The sequence below is a fragment of the Apus apus genome, chromosome 9 (assembly GCF_020740795.1).
Source record: "Apus apus isolate bApuApu2 chromosome 9, bApuApu2.pri.cur, whole genome shotgun sequence".
In the NCBI taxonomy this organism is placed as follows: Eukaryota; Metazoa; Chordata; class Aves; order Apodiformes; family Apodidae; genus Apus; species Apus apus.
Genome location: NC_067290.1, coordinates 12,284,217 through 12,307,837, shown reverse-complemented (window position 1 = coordinate 12,307,837; position 23,621 = coordinate 12,284,217). Strand labels below are relative to the sequence as shown.

At 45.2% G+C, this 23,621-nt stretch overlaps 3 protein-coding genes across 14 annotated transcripts in view; all 3 read left to right on the top strand.

The window, feature by feature from the left end:
* Positions 1-15,927, top strand: part of FANCD2 (FA complementation group D2) — a 38,135-nt gene extending 22,208 nt beyond the window's left edge. The window contains exons 29-44 of one of the 2 annotated variants that reach the window (XM_051627341.1): positions 264-410; positions 1,510-1,626; positions 2,499-2,627; positions 2,830-2,948; positions 3,852-3,965; positions 4,516-4,643; positions 5,986-6,085; positions 7,169-7,291; positions 8,092-8,185; positions 8,742-8,813; positions 10,281-10,319; positions 10,903-10,977; positions 12,069-12,143; positions 14,968-15,114; positions 15,660-15,734; positions 15,840-15,927. In XM_051627341.1, coding sequence (XP_051483301.1) covers positions 264-410; positions 1,510-1,626; positions 2,499-2,627; positions 2,830-2,948; positions 3,852-3,965; positions 4,516-4,643; positions 5,986-6,085; positions 7,169-7,291; positions 8,092-8,185; positions 8,742-8,813; positions 10,281-10,319; positions 10,903-10,977; positions 12,069-12,143; positions 14,968-15,114; positions 15,660-15,734; positions 15,840-15,917 — 1,632 coding nt within the window. In that variant the 3' untranslated portion in view covers positions 15,918-15,927. The remainder of the gene's footprint in view (positions 1-263; positions 411-1,509; positions 1,627-2,498; positions 2,628-2,829; positions 2,949-3,851; positions 3,966-4,515; positions 4,644-5,985; positions 6,086-7,168; positions 7,292-8,091; positions 8,186-8,741; positions 8,814-10,280; positions 10,320-10,902; positions 10,978-12,068; positions 12,144-14,967; positions 15,115-15,659; positions 15,735-15,839) is intronic. The other variant, XM_051627342.1, reaches the window with a different exon arrangement.
* Positions 15,928-16,023: 96 nt separating this feature from the next.
* Positions 16,024-16,561, top strand: BRK1 (BRICK1 subunit of SCAR/WAVE actin nucleating complex). Its single transcript, XM_051627359.1, has 3 exons — positions 16,024-16,180; positions 16,268-16,350; positions 16,427-16,561. Exons 1-3 carry the CDS (start codon positions 16,063-16,065, stop codon positions 16,451-16,453), a joined length of 228 nt encoding a protein of 75 aa, XP_051483319.1. The 5' UTR covers positions 16,024-16,062; the 3' UTR covers positions 16,454-16,561.
* Positions 16,562-16,660: 99 nt separating this feature from the next.
* Positions 16,661-23,621, top strand: part of TMEM40 (transmembrane protein 40) — a 43,177-nt gene continuing 36,216 nt past the window's right edge. For 8 of the 11 annotated variants that reach the window (XR_007890326.1, XR_007890327.1, XR_007890328.1 and 5 more), the window contains exons 1-2: positions 16,661-22,105; positions 22,433-22,489. Coding sequence is in view for 7 of the 11 variants with exons in the window: in XM_051627350.1 (XP_051483310.1) it covers positions 21,934-22,105; positions 22,433-22,489 (229 nt within the window). In the remaining 4 variants the exon portion in view is untranslated. The remainder of the gene's footprint in view (positions 22,106-22,432; positions 22,490-23,621) is intronic. The other 3 variants (XM_051627349.1, XM_051627348.1, XM_051627351.1) reach the window with 3 other exon arrangements.

Here is a 23,621-nt window from a genome sequence, read left to right as displayed (position 1 = left end):
CTTCCTTCCTGTTGGTTAACAGCTTCTGTTCATGTGTTCTGTCTTATTCTGTGATAGGCTACAAGCTTCTTACATTTTCTTACAAGAATGTCAACACATCCGTATCTCACATACCTTCTTTCCCTCAAACTTGTTTATCTCTACCTGCTAAGGGCACAGTTGTAGTTTGTTGAGATCAAGGCCGCCCGCGGCCCATAGTTGATCGCCCACACTAAAGAATCTTTAACTCTTAATTAACTTTAATTCTGCCATTCACTTTTCAGACTGCTGCTGAGAGAGAGACAGGAAATCCTCTGGCACAGCTGCAGAGCTATCGCCCGTACTTTCGAGAGTTAGACCTGGAAGTGTTCACTGTGCTGCACTGTGGGCTGCTGACGAAGTCTGTCTTGGACACAGAGATGCATACAGAGGTGAATGGAGCAGTGTAAAACCACACTGATAAGGCTTTGTGTAACTGCATCTCAGAGGCCTTGGCCCTTTCTGTTCCATTAAAGTGGGCAGAAGAGGGATGTTAAGTGTTGGTCCAGGGTTGTGAGCCAGGTAACAGGAGAGAATTTGCCCCCAAAGAATCCGAAGTACTTCAAGAAAGTAATACAAATGTTACATAAAAGGAAAGAAGATACAATATAACATGTATAGACCCGATTGGTCTTTGTTTAGTCGTGTGTGGGGAGAGAGAAGATGGACTGTTCCTCACCGAAGGCTTTAATACTGAACACTGCTAACCTGCAGAATGTTAAATACACTAAGCAGCACCTTGGGTATTGAAAAGAACCGATGACCTTTAAGTAAGCCCATCTTGCAAAAAGGCAAGTGTCTCAAGGCCTCACCAGATTGGAAACTCAGCACGAGTGTGGGACTGGTGTTGTGGCTGTGCTCTCAGTGGACAGGGTCCTGTTTATCATCTGGGAGATTATATATGGAGAAACATTCAGTTTTGTTACCCTCTGCAGGCAGGCTGAGTCCATCTGTAGTCTAATTTTGATAGACTACAGTAAGATATGCAAAAAGGGAAAAGGCTACAGCAGGCTGGAGTGCAGCCTGGGCTGCTCCAAGGACAGCTGTCTCTGCATGCAGGTCACAGGCCAACTGGAAGACTGTTTGACAAATCTCTTGGGCTTCGTGGCATTATTTCAAATTGCTTCAGTATTACTCAGTTATTATTACGCGATGAATTTTATGACTCTGGGCTGAAGCCTCTTTTTTATCCTTAGGAGCTTATTTACAATGTCAATGTATATATATCAGTTCTCTCTCAGTAGTTAAGTGCTGCTGACATTGCATCAGCTATGTGCAGAGCACCAGGTTTGCTTCACACTTTGAGTCAGCAGAGCTGTACCTCATACCTGCGGTGGGGGAGACAAAACCCTAGCATCTACCAACTAGGTTGTCCCTGGCTGAGGTTAACTGAGCCAGGAGTCATAACTGGAAATGGAGGGGGGGATCTTGAGCTTCAAGGCACTACTATTACGTTCTTAGTCCTGGGATTGACTGTCCTTGTAATTGCAGGCTCGTGAAGTTGTGCAGCTGGGGCCTGCTGAACTGTGCTTCCTTCTGGATGACCTGTGCTGGAAACTGGAACATGTGCTGACCCCAGGCTCTACCAGGAGAGTGCCCTTTCCAAAGGCAAGTACAGCAGTAGCCAATGGGGCTAGACCTGGGCTGAGGCAGCACACATCAGGGGCCTCCAGGCCCTTCTTGAGATAAATGTTTTTCAGAATTATTTTCACCTAACATTTAGATGGAAGTCTGGTGCTCAACTGTGTGTCAGAGCAACACTTACTCTTTCAAAAGAAACTTCTGTACCACTTCCCTTGGTGAAGTGTTTGCAGCACCTGGTTCTCTGCATATCTCAGTAAAGGATATATAACTGAAGAAAAACCTTGTAACCCCAAAACTCAAGTGAGCCCTCCCCAGGGAAACTGGCTGTGGTGTTCCAGCAGCAGCTCAGATTAGGCAGGCCAAATAGTTGCCAGATCTGTGTTTCTGCTTTTTCTGTAGTCTTTAGAACACCCTGAGTGCAGTGACTGTGCATTCCTGACTGGTGTACTCAGGAGAAAAGTATATATGGCCCACTGCATTGAACTGTGAGAAATTAGCTACAGCCTGATGGACTCCCATCATATTAATTGTTCTTTCTGCTTGTCTTTCTGCCTATCTTAATTCCCATGTGCAGAGACTTCTCTTACTTAGTGTTTGATGTAAAATGTTGGATTCTGATCTTAAAGGTCTTTTCCAACCTAAATGATTCTGTGATTCTGTAAAAGACCTACATGTCATATCAGTTTTATTATTTTAATTGAATGTTATCCACTTGTCTGAGTTGGTGCTGGTTGTTCACTAGAAGCCAACTTTCTTACTCTGTGATCCTTCCTGGCAGAATGTATGGCATCAGGAATTGCCATGCTCAGAAGCAGTCTCAGAGATGTAGAGCGTGATACAAAGTTATTCTCAAATAAAGCTGATTAAGTGACTTTAATCTTTTGGTTTTGCTGCAGGAAAGAGGCTACAAGGATATTGGCTTTTCCCACTTGTGTCAGAGATCCCCAAAGGAAGTTGCTACATGTGTTGTTAACCTACTAAAGCCACTGTGTAATCACATGGAGAACATGCACAACTACTTCCAGGTCAGTGGGCAGCAATTTTGACTCAAAAAACTGTCATGTTTTGTCACATCTAAAGCTGTTTTTGGTTTTGTTTGTGGGGAAAAAAAATCCTGTAACTTTGTTTTCTTCAGATTTTCTAAGCATGGAATTTACAGAAATGGATTCTTGTGCTGTTATCTGTCCTTGGAATAGCATTTAATGAATTATTTGTTCTGTATTAAAGGCAATTGATTTACAAAATCGAGGTGGGGAAGATGACCCAGAAGTGAACATCCAGGAGCACCAGCTGATGTCCTCTTGTTACCAACAGCTGTTACTAACTTTTCGCTCCCTATTTGCTTGGTGAGTTTAAACAAGAGTATAGAGTTGCCTGTTGAGCATAGTTTGCTTTTTGCTTCCTCGTCTTGTTCCTGCAGTGACTGGAGACTTGGAAGCACTTTATAGTTATCTTGCCTGATCCTGAGATGAACTAAAAGTGTAGGTAATTAATAGTGAATGCACAATGAGGCACTGAACTGACTAGAATTCAGTGTGGGTTTGGATCAAGGCCTGTAGGTCGTGCAGCCATATATTGAGGCTAGATGTCCAGCCACTGAAATAATAATAAAAAAATATTAAAATTCCTTTTACATACATTTGATTGAGCCCCTGTATATTACCAGTTAGTTAAAGGTGCACCTGAGCATTACTGTTATCATGTCTATGTGTTCAGTCTGTAGATCTAGAACATGGAGGCATTTGAGCCTTTCCAGAATGCACATCTTCACTGAATGATTTTAGAGACACTGGTAGTTCAAAGGATTACTGAAGCGCCCTACAGTTTTCATTGCTATTAAGCTCCTACCTGTTGTTCAGATGACTAGCCCCATCACTGCACTTGCACAGCAAATGTCATTAGACATCCTTGGGTTTTAGCATTGTTTTAACATGCAGGCACCTCCACTTCTGTGAAATGGCCTGTTCCCTTCTAGCCAGGTCTGCTGTTTAACGGAAAGGTTAGTATTGTGTATGTACAAGGTTTTCCATTTCCTGGAAAAGACAGTGTATGAACGAAGTTTGCTATAAAAAATCAGTTTCCAGTTTTTTATGTCCCCTCATAACTCATATTTAAGGGTTGTTCTTGCATATCCAGCTTCTTTATTTTCTTGCTGCAAAAATACACCTAGATAAGCTTTTGCATCTGATACCTCTCTTCCTGCTAGTCTGTTGATGAACTGGATTTTTTTTTTTCTTCTTTCCCCTCAGGAATGGTTTTTCTCAGCATGAAAATACTGACTTGCTAAGGTCAGGTCTTCAGGTGCTTGCAGACAGGCTAAAGCCAGGAGAGACAGAGTTTCTTCCTCTTGAGGAGCTGATAAGGTAGAATCAGCATTTCCCAAGTTGTGAAAGGGATGAATTTCAAGCAGTCTTCCCTGTTTTGTGGGAACATTAAGGGTAAATGTGTGCTTGGGAGCTCTCATAGGGACAATACTACCTTCAGATATCTTTGTATTTAATTGAATGGCAATGCAGTCAAACCTAATGAAAAGGAGCTACTGTATTATAAAACATGCCTTAATCTATGGATCTCATTTGTTTGTATGATATTTGAGACTAGGAGATTAGTGGGATTCACAGAAGAATGGATTTGTTCTCAGTAGTTAAAATGCCTACAGGAACATAAGGCAAAAGCAGTACATAAAGAGGTTGCTAAACATAGAACAACTGGGGCTTGAGAGAAGTTTCTTGGTGACTGAATTTTTTTTCTGCTTGTGGTTGACTACCCCTTCTTCAGAAGGGCACTGTCCGAGGCAAAATACTAGGCTAAGGTGACATTGGATTTGAGCTGTTCTAATAATTCCTTTGTATTTGTGTGTTTCTGGGAGATTATACTATCTACAGGGTTTTTACCTTTTCCCTTTTTCCCCAGTGAGAGTTTTCACTACCTGCTGAATTTCCAGCAGAGTGTTCCCAGCTTCCACTGTGCCTTCATCCTCACTCAGCTCCTAATTGCCATTGCTGACAAACCAATGGCTGGCTGGAAGAAAGAGAAAATGGGTAATGTGTGAAGAGCCTCTAATCTCAGATTATTTTTTGTGCTGTCCTTTGTCTGTAAATATTGTTTTTTGTCTCTGTTGTTTACATGTTGAGGGAGAGATTTTGCTTCAGTATTTTAGTAATCCCACTGGGTGAACAGGCCTAGCAGTCAAAGATAGGAGCAGCAGTAAAAATACTGGAATGTCTTTTGTATTTATTTTGCTGTGCTTCAGTCACATGCAGGAAGGCAGACGCCAGCTCTCTCAGCTTTTAAAATTTTTTAAAATTCACAGCCTCACAGCTTTTAAGAGTTTTAAGAACAAGCCTGCTATTTAATTTTGGTACCAATCACAGACTTAATCCAGTGTAGCTTGCTAGTGTAAGTACAGATGTCTGTGACAGCTCATTTGCAAAAATTATGGAAATTAACTGCAAATACAGCTGTTACTTCAGAGCAGGGAGAAGAAAATCTCTATGTTCTTAACCCTGTGCAACAAATATTTTAATTAGGAGAGTTCTTCTCGGGGATTAGGACCCATTCTGTAAGGGAAACAGTATTCAAGCAGATAAGGCATAGACATGCTTGCAGGTAATATACAAGAAAACTAGCTGGTCTTCAGTTTGTCACACACTAAAATAAAGACTCCAGACACAATCACCTCAGCTGAGAGAAAACATTTTTCATACTAAGACACCTCTGGAATTGGTCCTTCTTAGGTTCCTCAAAATTTTAAGTTCTTTACTTTGACATTATTTTACTGTTTTAAACAGTCCCACATTGGGATAACTGCCCACTGAGTGTGGCAGGGAATGAATAACCAATTTTAAGTAATAATTTTCTGGTTTTAAACATTTCTGCAAGAGACAAACAGGTTTGTTAGCAGTTTTTATTTAAGAAACTGTAAACTTTGAGCTTGCCTGTTCACACTTTTATCATTATAGTGTTGTGGCCAAAAAGTCAAGTCGCTTGTTACTGGAATTCCATTTCTAGAAACAGATGCCATAAGAGTTGCACGTTAGCCTAATTAACAAATGAACAGTTGGCACACTGTAGGAGCTACCAAACAAATAATGCTTAACATAAGTTTGTCAGGGAGAAATGGCCAGATATGGATCACAGTTCTGATGTGAACAGGTATTCCAGACCAGAAATGCACTGGATGGGCATATATCGTGATATACATGTCTTTGTGGCCTTACTGTTTTTTGGGAAAAATGCATTCTGACTTACCAAAGTTCAGGCATGTTGAGGAGTAGCAATATTATGATCTTTCAAAAGGCCATTTGGACACACTACCTTTATATGGAAGAAGGAAACAGTCTTGGATTCTTCCTTCAATAAGTCGTCCCTTATCTTTTACAGCTTCACTAGCAAAGCAGTTCCTTTGCCAGTCATGGGTGAAGCCCAGTGGAGACCAAGAGAAGGGCAGCCAGTTCAACAGTGCTCTGCATACTCTGCTCTGGTAAGGCTCAAACCATTGTCTCAAGCATGGCAAGACACTCTTCTTCTAATAATGATTGTTGCTGCAGAGGTATGACTCTTCTCAGTCATAACCCGCATACTTACAGCTTGGCCTAAAGCCCTGTTTGTACAGCATGGAAAGACAGTGAGTGACAGGAATAATTCTGTTATCTGTTGGCCACAGAAGCATGTTGGAACCTCATGTTTGCTAGACTATAGCTTGTCAGAGTACATCAACACATCTATACATACACAGGGAAGTGTGGATCTGGAATGAAGTGTCTGATTTTGTTTTCACTACACTGAAAGCAAATCAGCTCTCACTAAAGTCAAGGAGAGCAAGACTGAGTATTAGGCGAAATACAATTACAGAATCACAGGATGGTTGAGGATAGAAGGGACCTCTGGAGGTCACCTTTTTCCAACCTCCCTGCTTCAGCAGGGTGACCAAGAGCAGGCTGCCTGGGAGACCATGCTGGCCACGACCCTATGAGCTTGGCTGTTCAGACAGTTTTTGTTCCACCTCTCAATCTGCTCATCCAGCCCATACTTCAACAGCTGCTCTGTGAGGATCTTACAGCAGAGTCCTGAAAGCCTTACAAGTCAGGGTAGACAATATTCACTACTCTCCTCTCATCTACAAGCTAGTTATTTCATCAAAGGTTACAGGGATGGCCAGATGTGTTTTCCCTTGAACTCACTGCTCCCAGTGTCACCCATATTGGTTGGTGCTTTCATCCATACCCATAAGCTCTCAGTTGGCTCATCACTCATCCTCAGGCAAAGCTCCAGGCATTCCAGACATTCTCTCACATAAAGGGCAAGTCTATCTCCTCCACTTCCTGGTCTGTCCTTCCTAAACACAAGAATGAGGGACTATTAAATCCAGGTTTGTGTTAGATGATGGTAGCTTTTAATGACTGTACTGTGACAGTTCTATGTATAGCTTTGGATTTCCTACATATGGTTGCCTTCGGCATAAGAACGAGTCTGACAATTTTAGGCCATGATTTTAGGTAGTGTGTTAGTTGCTGTGTTATTCTGCATAATATTTACTGATGAACTAAGCTGGGTTTGGGATTAGTGTCTACCTGGAGCACACAGATAACATCCTGAAAGCTATAGAAGACATCTCCAGTGTTGGTGTTCCTGAACTGATCAGCTCTGCCAAAGATGGATGTTCTTCTACTTATCCTACGCTAAGCAGGTAATTATATCTATAGAAACTTTGGCATGAGATGCACAGTGGCAATTTCTGCTTTTTAATATTTAATTTTATTTTTTTATGGTCTGTTATGGTGTGGACTACTCTAGGCATTTGTAAACATTTCTTGGCAGTTTGCAACATGTTAGTACGTGGCTAGCTTTTTGTCAAGGTGAAATGCCCTTGTCATTAGCACAATGTTGAGTTTATTATTTGTGAGCTATTTTAATTGGAGAATAAACTAGTTGACAGCTATCTGTTGTCAGATATGTTGCCTCTTTCTGTGCTCCTGTGGTGGTATAAAGCACTCCAAAAGTGAGCCTCAGAGGCCTGGGGTGGCTGTAGGCAATCCTGGGCTCGTATGCAGTGTGCAAAGACATGCTCAGGGTGTTTCAGCTCCTAGCATAAGAATTTGGAAGCATGGATTCATCTGCCCCAGTCACAAGAATTTGGAAGCACAATTTACGCAGGGATGGCCAAAGTTCCTGCACTTTTGGAACTATCAAAATCATTTTATGCTGACAGCTGCAAACCTTTAGCTGTGCACCCCCAGAGCTACAAAGAAGTGGATGGTGTCCATGTGTCATGTCCATGTGGGGAAGTTGTAGTGGCTTCTCAGGATCTGTCTTGGTGATGGACCTCTGTAGACATGCTTATGAGTCCTGGGGTCAGTCTTGTATGATTTCCTATTGAGAAGGATGCCCAGTGGGGTAACTGTGAAATTTTCCACGTTGTTCTGGGAACATGAAGCTTATCGAGATGCTCAGAGCTGGCTTTCAGTTTTGTTCTCACTTTGACCACAGGCAGACATTCCCGATTTTCTTCAGAGTAATGATGGCTCAGCTGGAACGTTCAGTGAAAAGCATCTCACCTGGGAAACCATCAGACTCAAGTGAGGTAGGAAAATAAATGCGCTGGACTCTGAGACAGAAGTTAAACTGTACAGTACAATAAGGATGTATGCATTGGAAAGGAACCTACTTCTGAACTTTGTCTAGGAAATGCAGTCAGACAACTTCACTGATCAGCCAAAACTGATATACAGGGTAACATGTAAGGAACATCCTTTTTTCCCTTGTTTGCACTATGTAAAAAATCCAGTAAATCCAGCAGAAGCTATAACCAGAAAGCAGGTATCAATCATCAAAATACTAAGGTGGTCTGCAGTTGGTCTGCACACCTGTGTGGGGGCACAAAATTATTTTGCAATCAAGAGCTGCCCTGAGAGCAAGGGAGTGTGTGAATTCTTATCATTTTAAGCCACATGGGCACTGATCAGGCTGCAGTTGCCATTAAGTTTTTTTGCTGTGATAAATCTGCCAGTGGTGAAGCTTTGTTCCTCTGCCTTCGTCACCAACAACAATGCTTTGTGTACAGCAAATGCTGAGGGAGCATCCAGCAAAGCGAGAGGAAATACCCCGTCATGGGTTATTGTCCCTTTGCATCCCCTTAGGTGCAACTGGAGAAGCTGCTGCAGTGGAACATTGCTGTGCGGAATTTCCATATCCTTGTTAACTTGGTCAAGGTGAGGTCCTGGTATGGTTTTTTGTCTTCCCGTTCAAACTCCCGACAACACCCAATGTTCCCAGATTCATAAGCCCAGGGGAAAAACATGAGATATGGTTGACTAGCAGAACAGCCTGGGGGTGGTAAATAAAGCCAGTTATAATCTGTGTGCAAAGGTTTCCATTTAGCTTTCACTTCAATACTACTTAATTCTCCCAGCCTGCACATCTCACTAACAGTTCTCACACAAACAGTATATCTGCACAAAGACAGGAGGATGTAAGGAAGTACAGAAAAAGGACTGAACACCAATTCCCTAGTACAGTGGTTTTGTGTCTGACAGAGTCCACTGCCAGATGTGGAAGAGGCAGATGGGGCTTCTCCCATCTCTCTTCTGAAGTACTCAGCTGAAGGCAGGCTAATTCTCTGAACAAGAGCCTTGTATTTCTGTCTGTAATCTGCATTCAGTGCTTATCTGATAGTCCTCAGCTTAACTTACTTTCATGGTAACATACAATCTTCCTCTTGAATCCTGCTCTGACAGTTCCTGTTGTCCTGTGGTGTTGAGCTCTAGAGGCCAGCCCTGCTGGATGGAATATTCCCTTCCACCAGCTTTAGAGTTGGTGCTTTCAGTGTCACTGGGCATAATGGTTTGGGCAGAAGGTGATAGATACAGCTGCACTTTTCTCTTTGCTTAGGTTGATCATTAATGTTTGCTTCTATCATACCTGAAGTGATGATCGGCAAGTCCAGCTTTTTGAAGTTCAGCTTATAAGCTGGATTCTTCTACACAGCAGCAGCCACTGGAGCCCTGCCTGTGCTTTAGATGCCTTTTGAGAGAACAAAAGTCAAAGCTGGACTAGCTGGTTCTCTTTTGCAATCCACAGCAGCACCAGGGTACTCTTACAGCTCTCACTGTGTGCTATGCCAGTTAAAATGTTCACTAATTAGTGATAGAATTGGTCCCTGGCAAAAATAGATACACAAATGTATACCAGAAGAAAGCCTTTAAGGAAGCTGAGACCATCTGTTCCGTTTCTTTGTTTTGTGTAGCACCACAGCTGTGTGTGGTCTTTTGCCTGCTGGCACCATTAATGTAATAGCTTCATTATTTCCTCCAAAATACATCTCAGCTTTGCTTCATCCATTGTGTGGTTACTCACCCATCAGCTGGACTTGGGTCTCTTGAGTCTCAAACTAGTAAGGAGTTCAGGAGCGTTGAGATAATTATGTGCCATCTGGAAAAGGTTCCCATTGGATCACTAAACAACCTTCCTGCCAAGTACTTCCACCTCACAGCCAGGACATTTAACATGCTTGTGTGGTGTTCCCTGTTGAAACTTGAGAATGGATGTTGACTTAGAACAGATTTCATGCTTTCATGAGGGTGTATAATGAAGGATTAGTTTTAATTGTCTGCTGTGCTTACATTGTTTCCTTTACACATGTGGACTGATCTATCTTTTTTTACCTCTTGCCCAAACAGGTATTTGACAGCAGACCTGTACTCAACATCTGCCTGAAGGTAAGCAAGAATTCAAAGTAACTGAAGAGAGAGTTTAAGTGCCAGCTTTCTTGATTGATTGCCTGTAGTGGAGTAGAGTGGTTACCAAATTCTCTGGAAGAAGCAGATACTGTTTCTTACACATTTAACTGTCTTCCACTAATCCTTGACCACAATGAACTTACTGCAATTGGCATTACTGACTTTAGAACCTGTCCCCATGGTACTCCAAATGAGAGGGGACAGACAGATCTCCCCTGGAGCCCAGAAAGATCATGTGTCCTTCTGCAACGTTCCCTTTTCTGACTAGGACTCTTAACACTTTGATTTTAGTTGCTTTTTCCCAGCTTGCTTGTGAATAAAACCAGGGATGTGTGCAATGATGAGACATTGTCTTTCTAGCCTCTCTTTGCAGTGATTTAAGTGGGACCTTTTACTGATTCTGTATCTTCCAGTACAGCCTTCAAATGAATAGTCATTTACTAAGCAAGAACAGACTCCAGGGTAGTTTGAAAGCTTGTATCATTATCTTATCTGACTTTATGGTGGTTCTTTGAAAAGGAATTTACATTTGCCTTCTGATATATTTATCATTCTTTTATAGTACGGCCGTCTCTTTGTAGAAGCATTTCTGAAGCTTGCCATGCCCCTCCTGGACTACAGCTTCAAAAAGCACAGGGTAAACCTTTTGGAGACAGAACTCCCTGGAACCAGCTGGAAGCATGACTGATGCTTGCTAGGAGGTTCCTGTCTCTGGTCTTGTGTTGGTGTGACACCTGTGACACTTCATGACAAACACGTTTAATATCTCTAGCTGTGCTCTGCCCTGTTCATTTGCCCATCCAGTGCTCACTCAGCAAACAGATGACTGTTTCCCAACTTGTCATCACTCTTCTAGTTGCATGGCTTCACTTTCACGTGGCAAAGGAAGCCATTTCAACCTCTGTCTCCTTCAAAAGTTATTAACACAAAGGGGGCACTCAGAGTAGGAAGCTCAGGTGAGCAGTCAGATTGGTGAGGGCTTGCGGTCCAAGTGGACAGTGTCATTGGTCTCTTTACAATAATTCTTGGAGCTTTGTGCAGGACAACATGCATGACTGCAGATGGACAGGCCAGCCTTGCTGCAGTACATGACAAGCAAGAACAGTTCACCTATTCCCTCTGCTCAGTTGCAAGGCAATCCAGCTTTGCCAGTGAGACTCATTCTGTGGCTTAGTTTTCACAGCCTTTCTCTCTAATACGTAACTAATTTATATTGCAAATGTAAGATGCATACTCATGGATATTTAAGGGTTATCATTGCCACTGCACAGTGGAAAGTACCAGTAATTTGCTCAGTAAAGAGGACTGATATCCAGAGTTTGTGTGGGGTATTTTAAATACCACAATGTTTTATACTTTTCCTCTGGCTCCCCTATTTCACAAGGTTGTACTCAAGGCAAGATGCACCAAGGTTATCTTGATTTTCATTGCCCTGCTTTCATTGATGTGCATTAATTCCAAACTCTGATTCAAAATCTGTTTCAGTTCAAAGTGCTTGGCCTTATGACATGTAGTCATACTTTTATTACCTGTTACTTGACTTACATGGGCAGTGCAAGTCTCCTATGGCTTCATCCTGCTTGTCTAATACTTCCTATATATGTGCATTGTATCTCTATCACATAACCCTTTGAAAAGATTGCTGGGGCTAATACTGCTTCATTATTCTTATTTTCCTTACGGAAAAGCCCTTTGAGAGTGATTTGCTGGTCTACTTATTTATTGCAGGATGATGTGCAGAGTTTGCTGAAAACCTTGCAGCTGAGTACCAGACAACTTCATCACATGTGTGGCCATTCCAAGGTAAGATAAATTCTAATTGCAGCATCAGCTCCTATTCTAAGCATGATTGATTTCCCTTCCACTACTTTTCCAGGGCACAGGCAAGTTCTACTTGCAGGCTTACAGAAGTGTCTGTATTAGCAAAATCTCTGACAGGAGGAGAAAAAGCCTTGATTGATGGCTCAAAAATTGAAGTATTTGATCTGGAAGTGTCTGATTTGGATGTCGGGTCAGGTTAGCATACTCCTTTTTTAGGATAGAGGTTCTTGACATCTCTGGTTGTTGGCATCTGTAAGGTGTTTCTGAGGATGCAAGCTAAAACCTTAGACAGCTTGCATCAAGTGTAGATGACAGATTGATAATGTGAGAGAGAATCTTTGCCAAAGATCAACAGTCTTGCTAGTCAGAAGCATCAGCAGCAGGAGGTGGACAAGGGGAACATCTTACTTAAAGTCTCTTGAGGTGCCTTTTTGGCATTGTTATGTTGATACTAAGGAAGAGGGCAGAGGGAGAGGAGGAAGCAGGTAGCACACAACCAGTCTGCCAGTCTCTGCAGGACACTTGGGCGGAGGAAGGAAAGAGAGAATTAGCACCCAGCTTAGAGTGTGGAGAGCCAGTGCTTGTCACAAGAGAGAATCACATGGGAAAAGGCAGTTAGAAGGAACTTCACATGTGCAGCTTTGTTCCTGTTAGATTCTTAAGAGATTCAAGAACACCACTGAGAGGGGAACTTTGCCAAAGCAGTTGAAGGAAGAAAGGCAGCCATTAGCATGGCTCCCCAAGCTAGATTTGCTATCAATTTAGTCCAGAGCCTGGCATCAGGACCATAAAAAGTAGCTGGAGATCAGAACATGTCATTGCAGCTATCAGCAGAGGGGAGAATTGGAAGCTGGCACAAACTCTGGAGATGCTGAAAAGTCCTTCTCGTGTTTGAAAGTGAAATCCTTGTTCCAGCTTTAAAGTCACAATTCACCTTGTAAACAGGGTAACATCGTTGCAGCTTACCATGTCTTATCTTTGCACTTGACTGGCATTTTCAAGTGCTATGTCCCATGGCTCCTGTTAGCAAATAACTGCAATTGGTGAAAACCTGTGTTTTACCACTGCTCTTGTATCTGTTGCAATCTGATTAGGTCTCTATGCCAAATCAATTTTGCAAGGACTAGAAGGCAGCAGCTGAATCTAGGCAAACAAATGTATGCAAGGAATGCCCCATAGCTGTTTGAGGAGGTGACTCCAACCTTTTTTAAATCAGTCTTGATGTCACTTCATACAAAACTAGTTGATGCTCACTGAGCATATTCTTCCACACCGAGCCTCTCTTTGCGTATATAATGCTGGACATAAGGACAGTTTCTGGAGATGGATTATTGCAAATGCCATGGTACTTTGTTGGGTCTCCAAAGTGCCTGCAGCCAGTTGGGCAGGTTCCAAGACCCAGGGAGCACTGTGATTGTTGATTGTGTCATTAGCAAGGTTTCCCTGATTTGGTTCTGATTAGTGCCGATGATTGCTAGGTCCTGCCTGTTACACAGGCAAGAGAACAGATTGCTCTTGGTACTCAGCTGCCCATTCCCCATGGGCAGAACACAAAGCAAAGCAGTGTCCCTGTTCCCAGGCATGCTGAACTCTTCCCAGAAATAAAGCTGATTTGACTTCAGAGTATAGTTAATGACAGCATCTTAATGCAAGAAGGTTACAAAGTAGCCTCATGAAAGAGGAAAATACTTAAGCACAAAGTAAGTGCTCTTGGTAGGTTGTCCAGTTTAGCAGTGACTTGATTCTGAACTGCAGATTGAAGCCCAGCAGGAAGAGATGCTCACCCACAGCTAAATCTCACACAATACCTGGCATAGCTGCCCTTCTTGCCTGGTTTTTGCTTACAGTAACTCCATCTGTTCCCTCCCATCCAGAAGCCAGTGCTTCTTTGGTCTGGACAAGCTGGCTTCGGAGTTCATAGTGCACACACGTTCCATGTAGCTAGTGTAAAGGAATTGCATCAGACACTAAGTAAGAAAGCACTGTCATTGCGTGGAGTTATTCAACGCCTTTCTCATTCTTTCTTCCCTGTGCTTGGAAATTCAGCAATTTCCTGACATGAAAGTCCCTGCATCATTAGTTTGCAGCTTGTGGCTATAAGCAAGTAGCTATCACCCTGCCTAGGTAGTTGTTTCTAGAATCTGGCCACTTGTAGCATTGTTTTTTGCTCTGGGCTGGAACAGTGTCATTGTCCATTGCTGGCCTCCATATTTAACTCCTATTTCACCAGCCATACCTTGTAGGCAAGTCAGATTTACCCAAACATTATCAGTTGCAAACACCACCAGCAGCAATGCAGCTTCCAGATATTGGTGTGCAAGCAAGCTGTGGCTGCCATGAGAACGATGGCAGCAGTGTGAGACCTGTGTGTGAAGAGCTGTGTGGTGTTCCTGAAGAACAGAGCAAGTGACAGTGGTCTGTTGCTGAGGTAATGGAGCAAGGGAAAAGCAGATTATCCAGATAACTTCCCAAAGGTCAGCAGAATTAATCTGATTTATGTAGAGGAGTTACTAGCCTCTCTAAGGTAAATGAGAAAAGCTGAGGCTCCTTCTATTTTTATCCAGAGTGGATATGGCTGTTTGTATTGTTGCAAAGGATTGTTTTGCTGCCTTAGACAAAGTTCTTATCTAAGTTTTAACTTTTAACAAAAGATACAAAAGAATTTGGCAGAGAAATTACATAATCTGGGTAAGCCTTGTGGGAGTCATGTCCCATCCCTCCCACCTGTATAACCAATGGTATTTTAAATAACCAGAATACTTAGCCAAGAATCAATCATAGTCATGTTGTACCATTTCATATTCAGATTCGCCAAGACATTGGACTGACCAACCATGTGCCTTTGTTGAAGAAGTCACTTGAACAATTTGTATACCGAGTGAAGGCAATGCTGGCCTTCAACCACTGCCAGGAGGCCTTCTGGATGGGCATCCTTAAAAACAGGGATCTTCAGGTGAGAATCACATCCTGCCTGAGACAATTAAAAACTGGAAAAGGACAATGCTCATTATGCCCAGACAGCTGTTAACTTTGCCCTTGTGTGTGGGTAGAGCTGTAAGAGCTATAAATTCAATGTGACCGTGTTACAGCCATGTCTAGTGTAGCAGAAAGAAGGATTTTATTTTAAGATTAAAGGCCTGCATCTCTGAGGGCTTCCTTGCAGCGAGGCTCTTGCCCTGAAGTGCTCAGTTATTATTGTTTGTAATTAATGGTATGGGGGTCCTTCCTCTGCTCTGTGGCCAGACCCTACATGTGGAGAAGAGAAGAGCTAAAGGTCACTTGGAGAAGTCTTCTTAATGCAGGCTCCTGTGTGTGGCTTTAAGAGAAGCCAATTCTGGCCATTTTCCTCATCTTTCACTGTCAAAGCAGAACAGTTGAAACAACCTGCTTTTATACTCAAAAGCTTTTTATTTAAGATGGTGACAAAACGCTGCTTTCTTCCAGCATGCTCTGGCTGGTTCACAAACGCTCAGTACAGGTCTTTTGCCTTCAACTTAGGGAGAAGAAATTATGACTCAAGCTTCTGAAGAGAAGGACTCGGATGAGGAGGGCTCCGCTGACAGCGCTGCCGAGGTACTTACTTCCCTGCTGGGACTGGTGCTGTAAAGCAAAGGAGGTGGGGGGGGGGGGGGGGGAAGCTGGGGGCAGCTTCGGCCCTGACGGTGGCGTCCCCCGCAGGAGCCGAGCGGCAGCGGCACGGAGGACAGCGCCGAGGAGGCTGCGGCGGGGCCGGGCTCCCCCGGCGCGGAGCCCTGAGATCCCGAGCGGCGGCGGGAACTGGGGGGGGGGGGGGCGTTGAGGCGACACCGACGGCGCAGGCGCAGACCGGGGAGGGGGTGGGGGTGGGGGGGGGGGGTGTTGCGTGAGCTCGCGCAGGCGCGGCGGGGCGGCGGCGGCGGCCATGTCGGTGCAGGAGGACCCGGTGCAGCGGGAGATCCACCAGGACTGGGCCAACCGCGAGTACATCGAAGTGATCACCAGCTCCATCAAAAAGATCGCGGACTTCCTCAACTCCTTCGGTGAGGGCACCGGGGTGGCGGCGGGGGGTGGGTGGTGGCGGCGGGCGGGGGCACCGTCCGCGGTCTCTCACTGCCGCCTCCCCGCAGACATGTCGTGCCGGTCCCGGTTGGCCACCTTGAACGAGAAGCTGACGGCGCTCGAGCGCAGGATCGAGTACATCGAGGCCCGGGTGAGCAGCGGGGCGGGGGCGGGGAGGCTCGGCCCTGGCCCGGAGCCTTGGCTGAGGCGTTTCCTCTTCCCGGCAGGTCACCAAGGGCGAGACGCTGACATAGGCCGGGGGCGGCCCCGGGCCCCCCGCCCCGCCGAAGCACCGCCGCCCCGCGCCCTGCTCGGGACCTGCCACCGCCGCTTGTGTTGCCAATAAACCGCTGTGCTCCTGCCCTGCCTGCTCTCTGCCTGCCTGCCTGTGGCCGGGCCACGGGCTGCCTGTCTCCCTGCCACCGTCTTGGATGTCCAGAACAGGCCCTTCATCGGCCTGGCCCACGGGGTTCAGGCCCGCCTTTCTCCTCACACATGGGGGCTGTAATGGGAGGGAACAAACTCCAAGGGCTGCAGGCCTGGCTGCTGTTAGCCCTAGGAGACATCTGACCAGCCTGGCTCAACCTTCAAGGTGCTTTGTACTCCTGCTGGGGTCACAGCAAGAAATCTAGTGATCCTAGTGCTTTGGAGGGTGTCTCAGCCTGTACATGTGCACACTGTCAGGGCTAGGTGTGGACAGCAGACTTGCCTATCATGGTGCATATGCCACAGGAGAGTTCCCTTTGCTGGTGCCTAGGAAGAGGTGCTTATCCTCTCTAGGAAGGCAAGCAGTAAGGAGAAGGAAATCTCTCTTCCCACCACTTGTCTGTTTATCTCAGTTTTTCAGTGGGCATCTCCAGTTGCAAATTTACTATTTGTATTTAGCGTTTGTTGGGGAGTCCATGGAGTTGGTATCAGTAAAGGTCCTTGTTTCCCAACAGGTTTAAATGTCTTGGTATTCTCTTAAGTGGAAGCTCTTTTTGAGATTATGGCAATGTGATGTCTGCAGTGTTTACTGGGCACTTAATTTTCTTCATGTTTTTGAGCCTGGCAGGTCTGACATCAGCTGGTTGCTCCTCAAAGCAGGTCCTCCCACAGGCTCACAGTTTTGTTCTCCGCAGGATCCTCTGTGTTTTTCATTGTTTGGCTAAGTGTTCCTCCAGTCTTTTCCTCAGCTCACCTAGCCAGTTATGCTTTATTGTCAGTTTGGGCTGCACATCTAGGAGGCTTGGCTGCTTCTAGTGCATAGTCCCAGGGGAAATAAATGTTCTGTACCAACAGTGCGGAGCTTTCAGTGTAGTGGAGCAGCCTTGGATCATTGTGCTTTTGTGTGGGGCTGGTGCTGCATGATGAGAGATAGTGCTCTGCAAGACCAGGGTTTCTGGTTTGGGTGCCGCAACAGCACCATTCCAGGCCATCTCTTGGAGGCAGAGAGGTATTCTGGTCCTCTGGTATGATATGGCCTCTTCCAGCAGCTGCTGTGGTGTGCAGCCTTGTAGTAGATGGAGCTTTGATATATTTGAAGAATTTGGATTGTTTCAAAGACTGGGGAATTCTGCTTGCCTTTTTTTCTTGTACTGTGTCTTTTTTGGATATGATGCCCCAGGAACCCACATTAAACTTTTCTGGAGTGGATTCTTGTGTCCTAAGTTGGGTGATAATGACTTACGTGCCATGTTAGTAGCACTGTTCTCCCCATAGTAGAGTTAATAATGTAGCAAGAGGTTACAATGGGCTCTGTGTCCTCAAAGCATGCTTTATTCTTGTCCTGAGAGCTGGGTGCTCAGGCACCCTTGCAGCTCTGGTTACTGGTATTTGAAAACTTTTGGTGACTATGAGACCTTTTCCCAGGGCCTGAACTGGAGAGCAGCTTGTTCTGAAGCCTTTTTATGAAGGTGCCAAAAAGGAGCAGTTTCATTAGAGCCTGAGCCATATCTGTAGGTTGAGAAAGGTCTGCACTCTCAAAGGGAGAATAGGGGGCTTTTAGTGCTTGCTGCCTCCATGACAGGCAGCCAGACCGTATGGAGTTCTTGGAGCAATCCCACAGCCCTTGTTTGTGTTAACAGTTCTGAGGTTTGGGAATACCCCAAACCATGGCCATGGCCCCTGTCCACCACCTCCTCCTTGTTATCCTCATCCTGGTGGCCCTGCATTTCAGGGCTGCTGCTTAGTGAGCACAGGGTAGTGCTGGTGCAGCCTTTCACAGGCCAGTGGGCTCTTCTCCCTGAGAGGTGTGGATGTTTTTATCCAGTGCTTTTCTGTGTTTGAGAGCTCTCCCAGTAAGAAAGCCCTGAGGCACCATGTGTTGATCCATCCAGAAAAACCATCCCATAAGCATTGGTGTGCAGGCAATGGCATGTCTCAGGCACATCTCTAGTGAGCTTGGTTTTATCCCTTTCTCCTTTCAAATCTAGTTTAAAGCTCTTTCAATTGAGCCCTGCTAACTCCTGTGCAAAAGCCCTTTTCTCCCTCCCCATCCCCTTAATCCAAGCCCCAGGGAGGCAGAAGACTTCCCTGAAAAGTGGAAGAAGAGGCTGGTCTGCCTATTGGGCCTTCTGTTCCCTTCAGAAGGGAGTCTCCTATGACAATGGCCCATCGTTTTTTCTCTATGGAAGTGATTTTGACTCAGAGGGTGTAGGCTAGGTTAACCATATGACACCTCCAGTCTAGATGAACCATCATCCTGGTTTGGTTCCACTTGCAGAGCGTCATACCTATTGCACAAGGGCACCAGGGAAGGTGAGGTAGTCATGGAGGAGACAAACCTGCTGTGCCGGGCAGAAACTTGTCACCATTGCCCCCTCCTCCTTAAGTCACTGTGTTTAGTCAGGTGCAGAAGCAACCAATGAGGCAGGAGGAGAAAACAATGTTGAGGGCTCATAGCCACGGAAGCATTTCTAGCCAGGTTGCTGTGGCAAGTAGTGGTTGGCAAAAACCTCTGCTGAGGTTTCTGCTGCTGTCAGATGCTTTAATTTGACTCTTAATTCCTGGGCTGCCTTCTTGGCATCCTGCTCTGACTGGAGCCAGTGTTGGCTCCAACTGGCCCTGCTTGACCAGGAGTGACAGGCAAAAGCTAAGCAAGGTAAGGAGGGGAAGGAGCAGGGAAAGAGATGCCCCTAGAAAGCGAGATGGGCACTGGTGCCTGCTCCTTAGCAGTGAACCTGCCTGGAGGAATCCCCCTGCTTGGTGATACCATGGGGTGCAGATGTCCACCTCAGCCAAGGTACACCAGCAGCTCAGCCTGTGGTGGTGAGCCTTGCCTGCTCTGTCCCATCTGCAGCTGAGGGCCTCAGCAGCCTCCTCTCTCCGCAGGTGCCTCACTGCAGCTTCAGGAGCCCAGCTGGAAACTGAGAGTTGCCCCTTGTGCCACAGTAATTCCACAGAAACCTACAGAATGAAAAAAAATCTCCAAGAGGTCTCAGGTACAGAGTGATCCACTCTCCCATATGGTTCTGCAAAAACTTTCAGGGCTGAACCTCAAAATTCCTTTCAGCTCAGCCAAAGGCAAACAGCTGCTTTCTCATGATTTCCCAGCATAAAAGGTTGTAATTAGTTCAGTGATAGTCTGGAGGGTCAGGGGAGTGGGTTGTACTTAATGCTTGTTGCTTTTCTGTTCTCCCTCAAAATTGTTCAGAGTTTAAAACCAGAATGGTACCTGTAAACTAGTTGTAACCTGCAAAGTGCAGCTGACGGTGAAGAATAATCCTCCCTCAGTTGCTTGTACTTCACAGTGACAATTGTTTAAGCACACTTTATTTAAAGGAAAAAAGTAACAACTAAGTAAAGTCACAGAAAAGACTAATTGAACCAACCCTTTGGATGAAAGGGTAGGGCAAGAGGTGTCATGGGAGTGTTTAATCCATCAGAAATGTGATGACTAAATGAGCAGTTATTACTCTGAATATGTACCATCACTGGGCCTCTCCTACAATCATTTAGGACTATTTTTACATTTCTCATGCAACCTGCCTGTGTGACAAAGCTACACACATACTGTACTCAATTAGTGTCAAGCATAAGAGCTGCTCAGCATGTGTCTCATGCCTCTAAACCTCCCCTGGAAGCAAGTTTCCCAGCATACAAAGCATACCCACCATTCTCTTAACCCTGTCAGAGGACAGTTCCCAAATAAAGGCAAAATAAAGACCCGTAATACATGATAAAGCATTCTAACTCATTAGGTAACATTGTCCCAGCAGCAGATGCAGTGTAGTAGCTGCTTGAAGTGTTAAATGTAATTAAATACATCAGGGTAATGAGACAAGGCACTTGAATAGGCATTTGTAGAATTCTAGTGAAAAAGCCTGCTTAAAAAAACCCATCCAACTCCCCCCCCCAAATCCCAATCCACCCAAAAAACAAACAACGAAAAGAAGAAAATGAATGCACTCCTATTACAGGAAATATGAATTACTTTGTGTCCCAGTCTCTCCAGAAGCATCAGTACATGAAAAAGAGGAGAACGGAGTACACAACCTGCTCTGCACGCTTTCTCCTCTGGCACCAACTGCACCAGGGTGAAATGGCTTAATTTGACAGATGACCCAGCATGACCTTGTATAATCGATACACACGCTGTGTTATTGAAATGTCCCTGCCAGTCTCCTGTGACACCAGCTATTGCTCTTCAGCCACATTTGCAAGTGACCAAACATCATGCTTGCACAGAGGCAATGCTTGCTAAGAGAAAAGGAACTCTTAAACACCAGAATGTAACACAACTGAAATGGAGCCGAAGGCAAAATTGTGTTAGTCCAGCAACTGGAAGGTTGAGCAGGCCTAGAAGTTGCTCAGACTTCTTTAGGTGAGAGTTCTAGGGGCCAAAGGCAAGAACTGGCCTAAGGCTTTATTGATTAGTTAATTATCTACCCAGAGGCAGCTACAGTGGAAAACAAGGTGAAAAAGTTTGTTTCGGTGTAGCTGGTGGATTTCAGGTGCTGATGTGCACTTGCATTTTCTGCTGTCATATACAGGAGAGGTCTTGTTCTCCCCCTTTCCTACTCTGGTTGCTTTCTACTGAAGGCTGGCTGGGTCAGAAACCATTGTCTGCTAGTGAAGGAGCCCCTGAACAGAAAACAGCTCTGGGCTGGCTTCAGTTTAATGTTGTGCTGAAGGAGTTACATACATCAGAGGTGGATGAGAAGAACTTGGAGGAGGGCACTGATGAGCTCACTAGCGATACAGGACAAGCAAAGACAAACAGAGGGATGCTTTGTTTAGGGTTATTCTAAGAGAGCCAGTGAGGATTACAAGAAACAGTTTGTGTCTCTTGCTCCTGCCAGAAGACAGTGCATTAAACCTGTAATTAAAGTAAGTTGGTACTCTTGGGTGCTCAAGAGTGTGCAACAGCCTATACAGAAAAGCCAGAGTACATGGGTGCTGCACAGCCAGGCCATGAGGACATGCAAGCAGCTGCCAGCATGTGCGAAATTGCCTGTGAACAACACAAAGATCTGAAGGACATTTATCTTTCAGGACTGTCCATCCTGTTCTCTGGTATTTGCTATTATCAGGACTCAAGAAGCCCTTAATAAGAGGCACAGATAGCAAACCAGAAAGGTTTGCTGCAAAAGGGCAGAGAACACACCTGAGCAGGGGCTGTGCTGGAGCAGCCACAGGCAGGGCCGCCAAGGCCCATCAGTGCCTGAGACAGGTCAGAGGTTGTCCAGCTCCTCTCGCTGACACTGGTGGGATCGGCTCCTGCTGCCTTCCCAGGAGCTCATGGACAGAAAACATGGGGCTGCTCCTGCCCTGCCTGGAGCACAAGGGTGGCTGCCGGATGCTGTGGAGCTGCTGCTCTGGCTGTGAGTCAGGGCAGGCACGTGAGGTCAGCGCGGCCCCGACACCCGCCCGCCATCGCTGCCCACGCCCGGCTCAGGATCCCAGCCCACTGCACAGCCCTGCAGGTATGCACCAGGGAGCAGCTCAGAAGCCTCTGGAGACAGACCAGGGGTGCTTCGGGCTTGTGTCCTGGCTCTTGGAACACGGCTGGGTTGGTGATTTTTCCCTGAGGGATCACGATGCTGTATGAGGGGTTGTGGTGCTGTGGCGGTGAAGCACAGGACTTCCTTGTAACCTCTGTGTCTTCCTGACTGGACTTACCTATCTTTTAATATTTTCTATAAAATCCTCATAGCAACTGCTACACAGAGGAAGATTTGTTTGCCTTTGTTTACGCAGACGATAAATATGAGCTTTTCTGGTTTCTGATGAGCTAATTTTCTTCCCCTCAGACCTTTCCAGCAACTACACGGAGGAGTACACAGCACATGAGGAGAAATACAAACCAGGTAATTTCAAATGGTGTATGTAACTGCTGTAATTTCACCAGCATGGCTGGAAAACAGGCAGCAAACTACCCCAGGTTGTGGCCGTAGGGCTGGCAGCAACACATCCACTGTGTCTGGGCTTGCTGTGAGAGCCAGGAGAGGAAGGAAGCTCTGGTGCTGCGGCAAAGAGCAGAGGCTGTGCCTGCTCCTTGCTGCTGGGGACAGTCACACTGAGCCCCAGGGAGCTGCCTTCCCCACGGTGACATGCACTTGTGGGGCCTCTCCATGTGCCTGTGTTCAAGGATGCCATAATGAGTGAAAAGTTTTTGAGTTTTGCTATTTCTCAGTCACATTTCAACTATATTTGGCAAGCGGAAGGTAAGCAGACAAATAGAATTATCTCAGTGGGGGTATTGCCTGAGGAGACTAGAGTAGGAAGGGTTTCAAACTGAGTCAGCATAGATCAGATTTCACCACAGCTCTCCAGGACATCCTCCTATGAAACCAACTGCTAGGGCCAACCTGAGACTTGCAGGTGTGCTTTATGAAGTTGGTTTGGTTTTGTTGGGTTTGGATTTTGGTTTTGGTTTGGTTTGAGAGAAGGGCAAGGAGAGGCTTAAAGTTTATTTTTAAAAGAAAATTTAGAAAGATTCGGTGTCAGCATGTAATTTAAAATGAAAGTTAAAAGTAGTTTCAAAGGAAAAAAGGTTTAGGATTGTCTGTTTTTTGTCTTGAAGTAAAATCTGAACAAACCCTTATTTTACTTACATTTTTTGCTAGCCCATGGAACAATTTCACTCATGTATTTCAGCAGCTAAACAGAAAGTTGTTCTGTGTGGCAGTTATTAGTGTCGCTTTCTAAACAGTTAAGAGAAATCTGACTGCACGCAAATTTTATTCTAATGTGTTCAAAAGACCTCACTGCAATTAAGTGCTGATTTATTCTGGGGAAAGCAAGATGAGGTCTGTTGTTGATGTCATTCCCCAATGAGCTCATGGCCAGGCTGAAATGCCTGTATATCATTATCCTTCTCTCATTGTGATGTATAATCAACTAAATTGCTTTTAAAACATACAGTAATTAAATGCTTGTACTTATCCTTTGTTTAGATCTGATTTTCTTTCCAAAAGAGCCACAGGGGAATTAATTGTC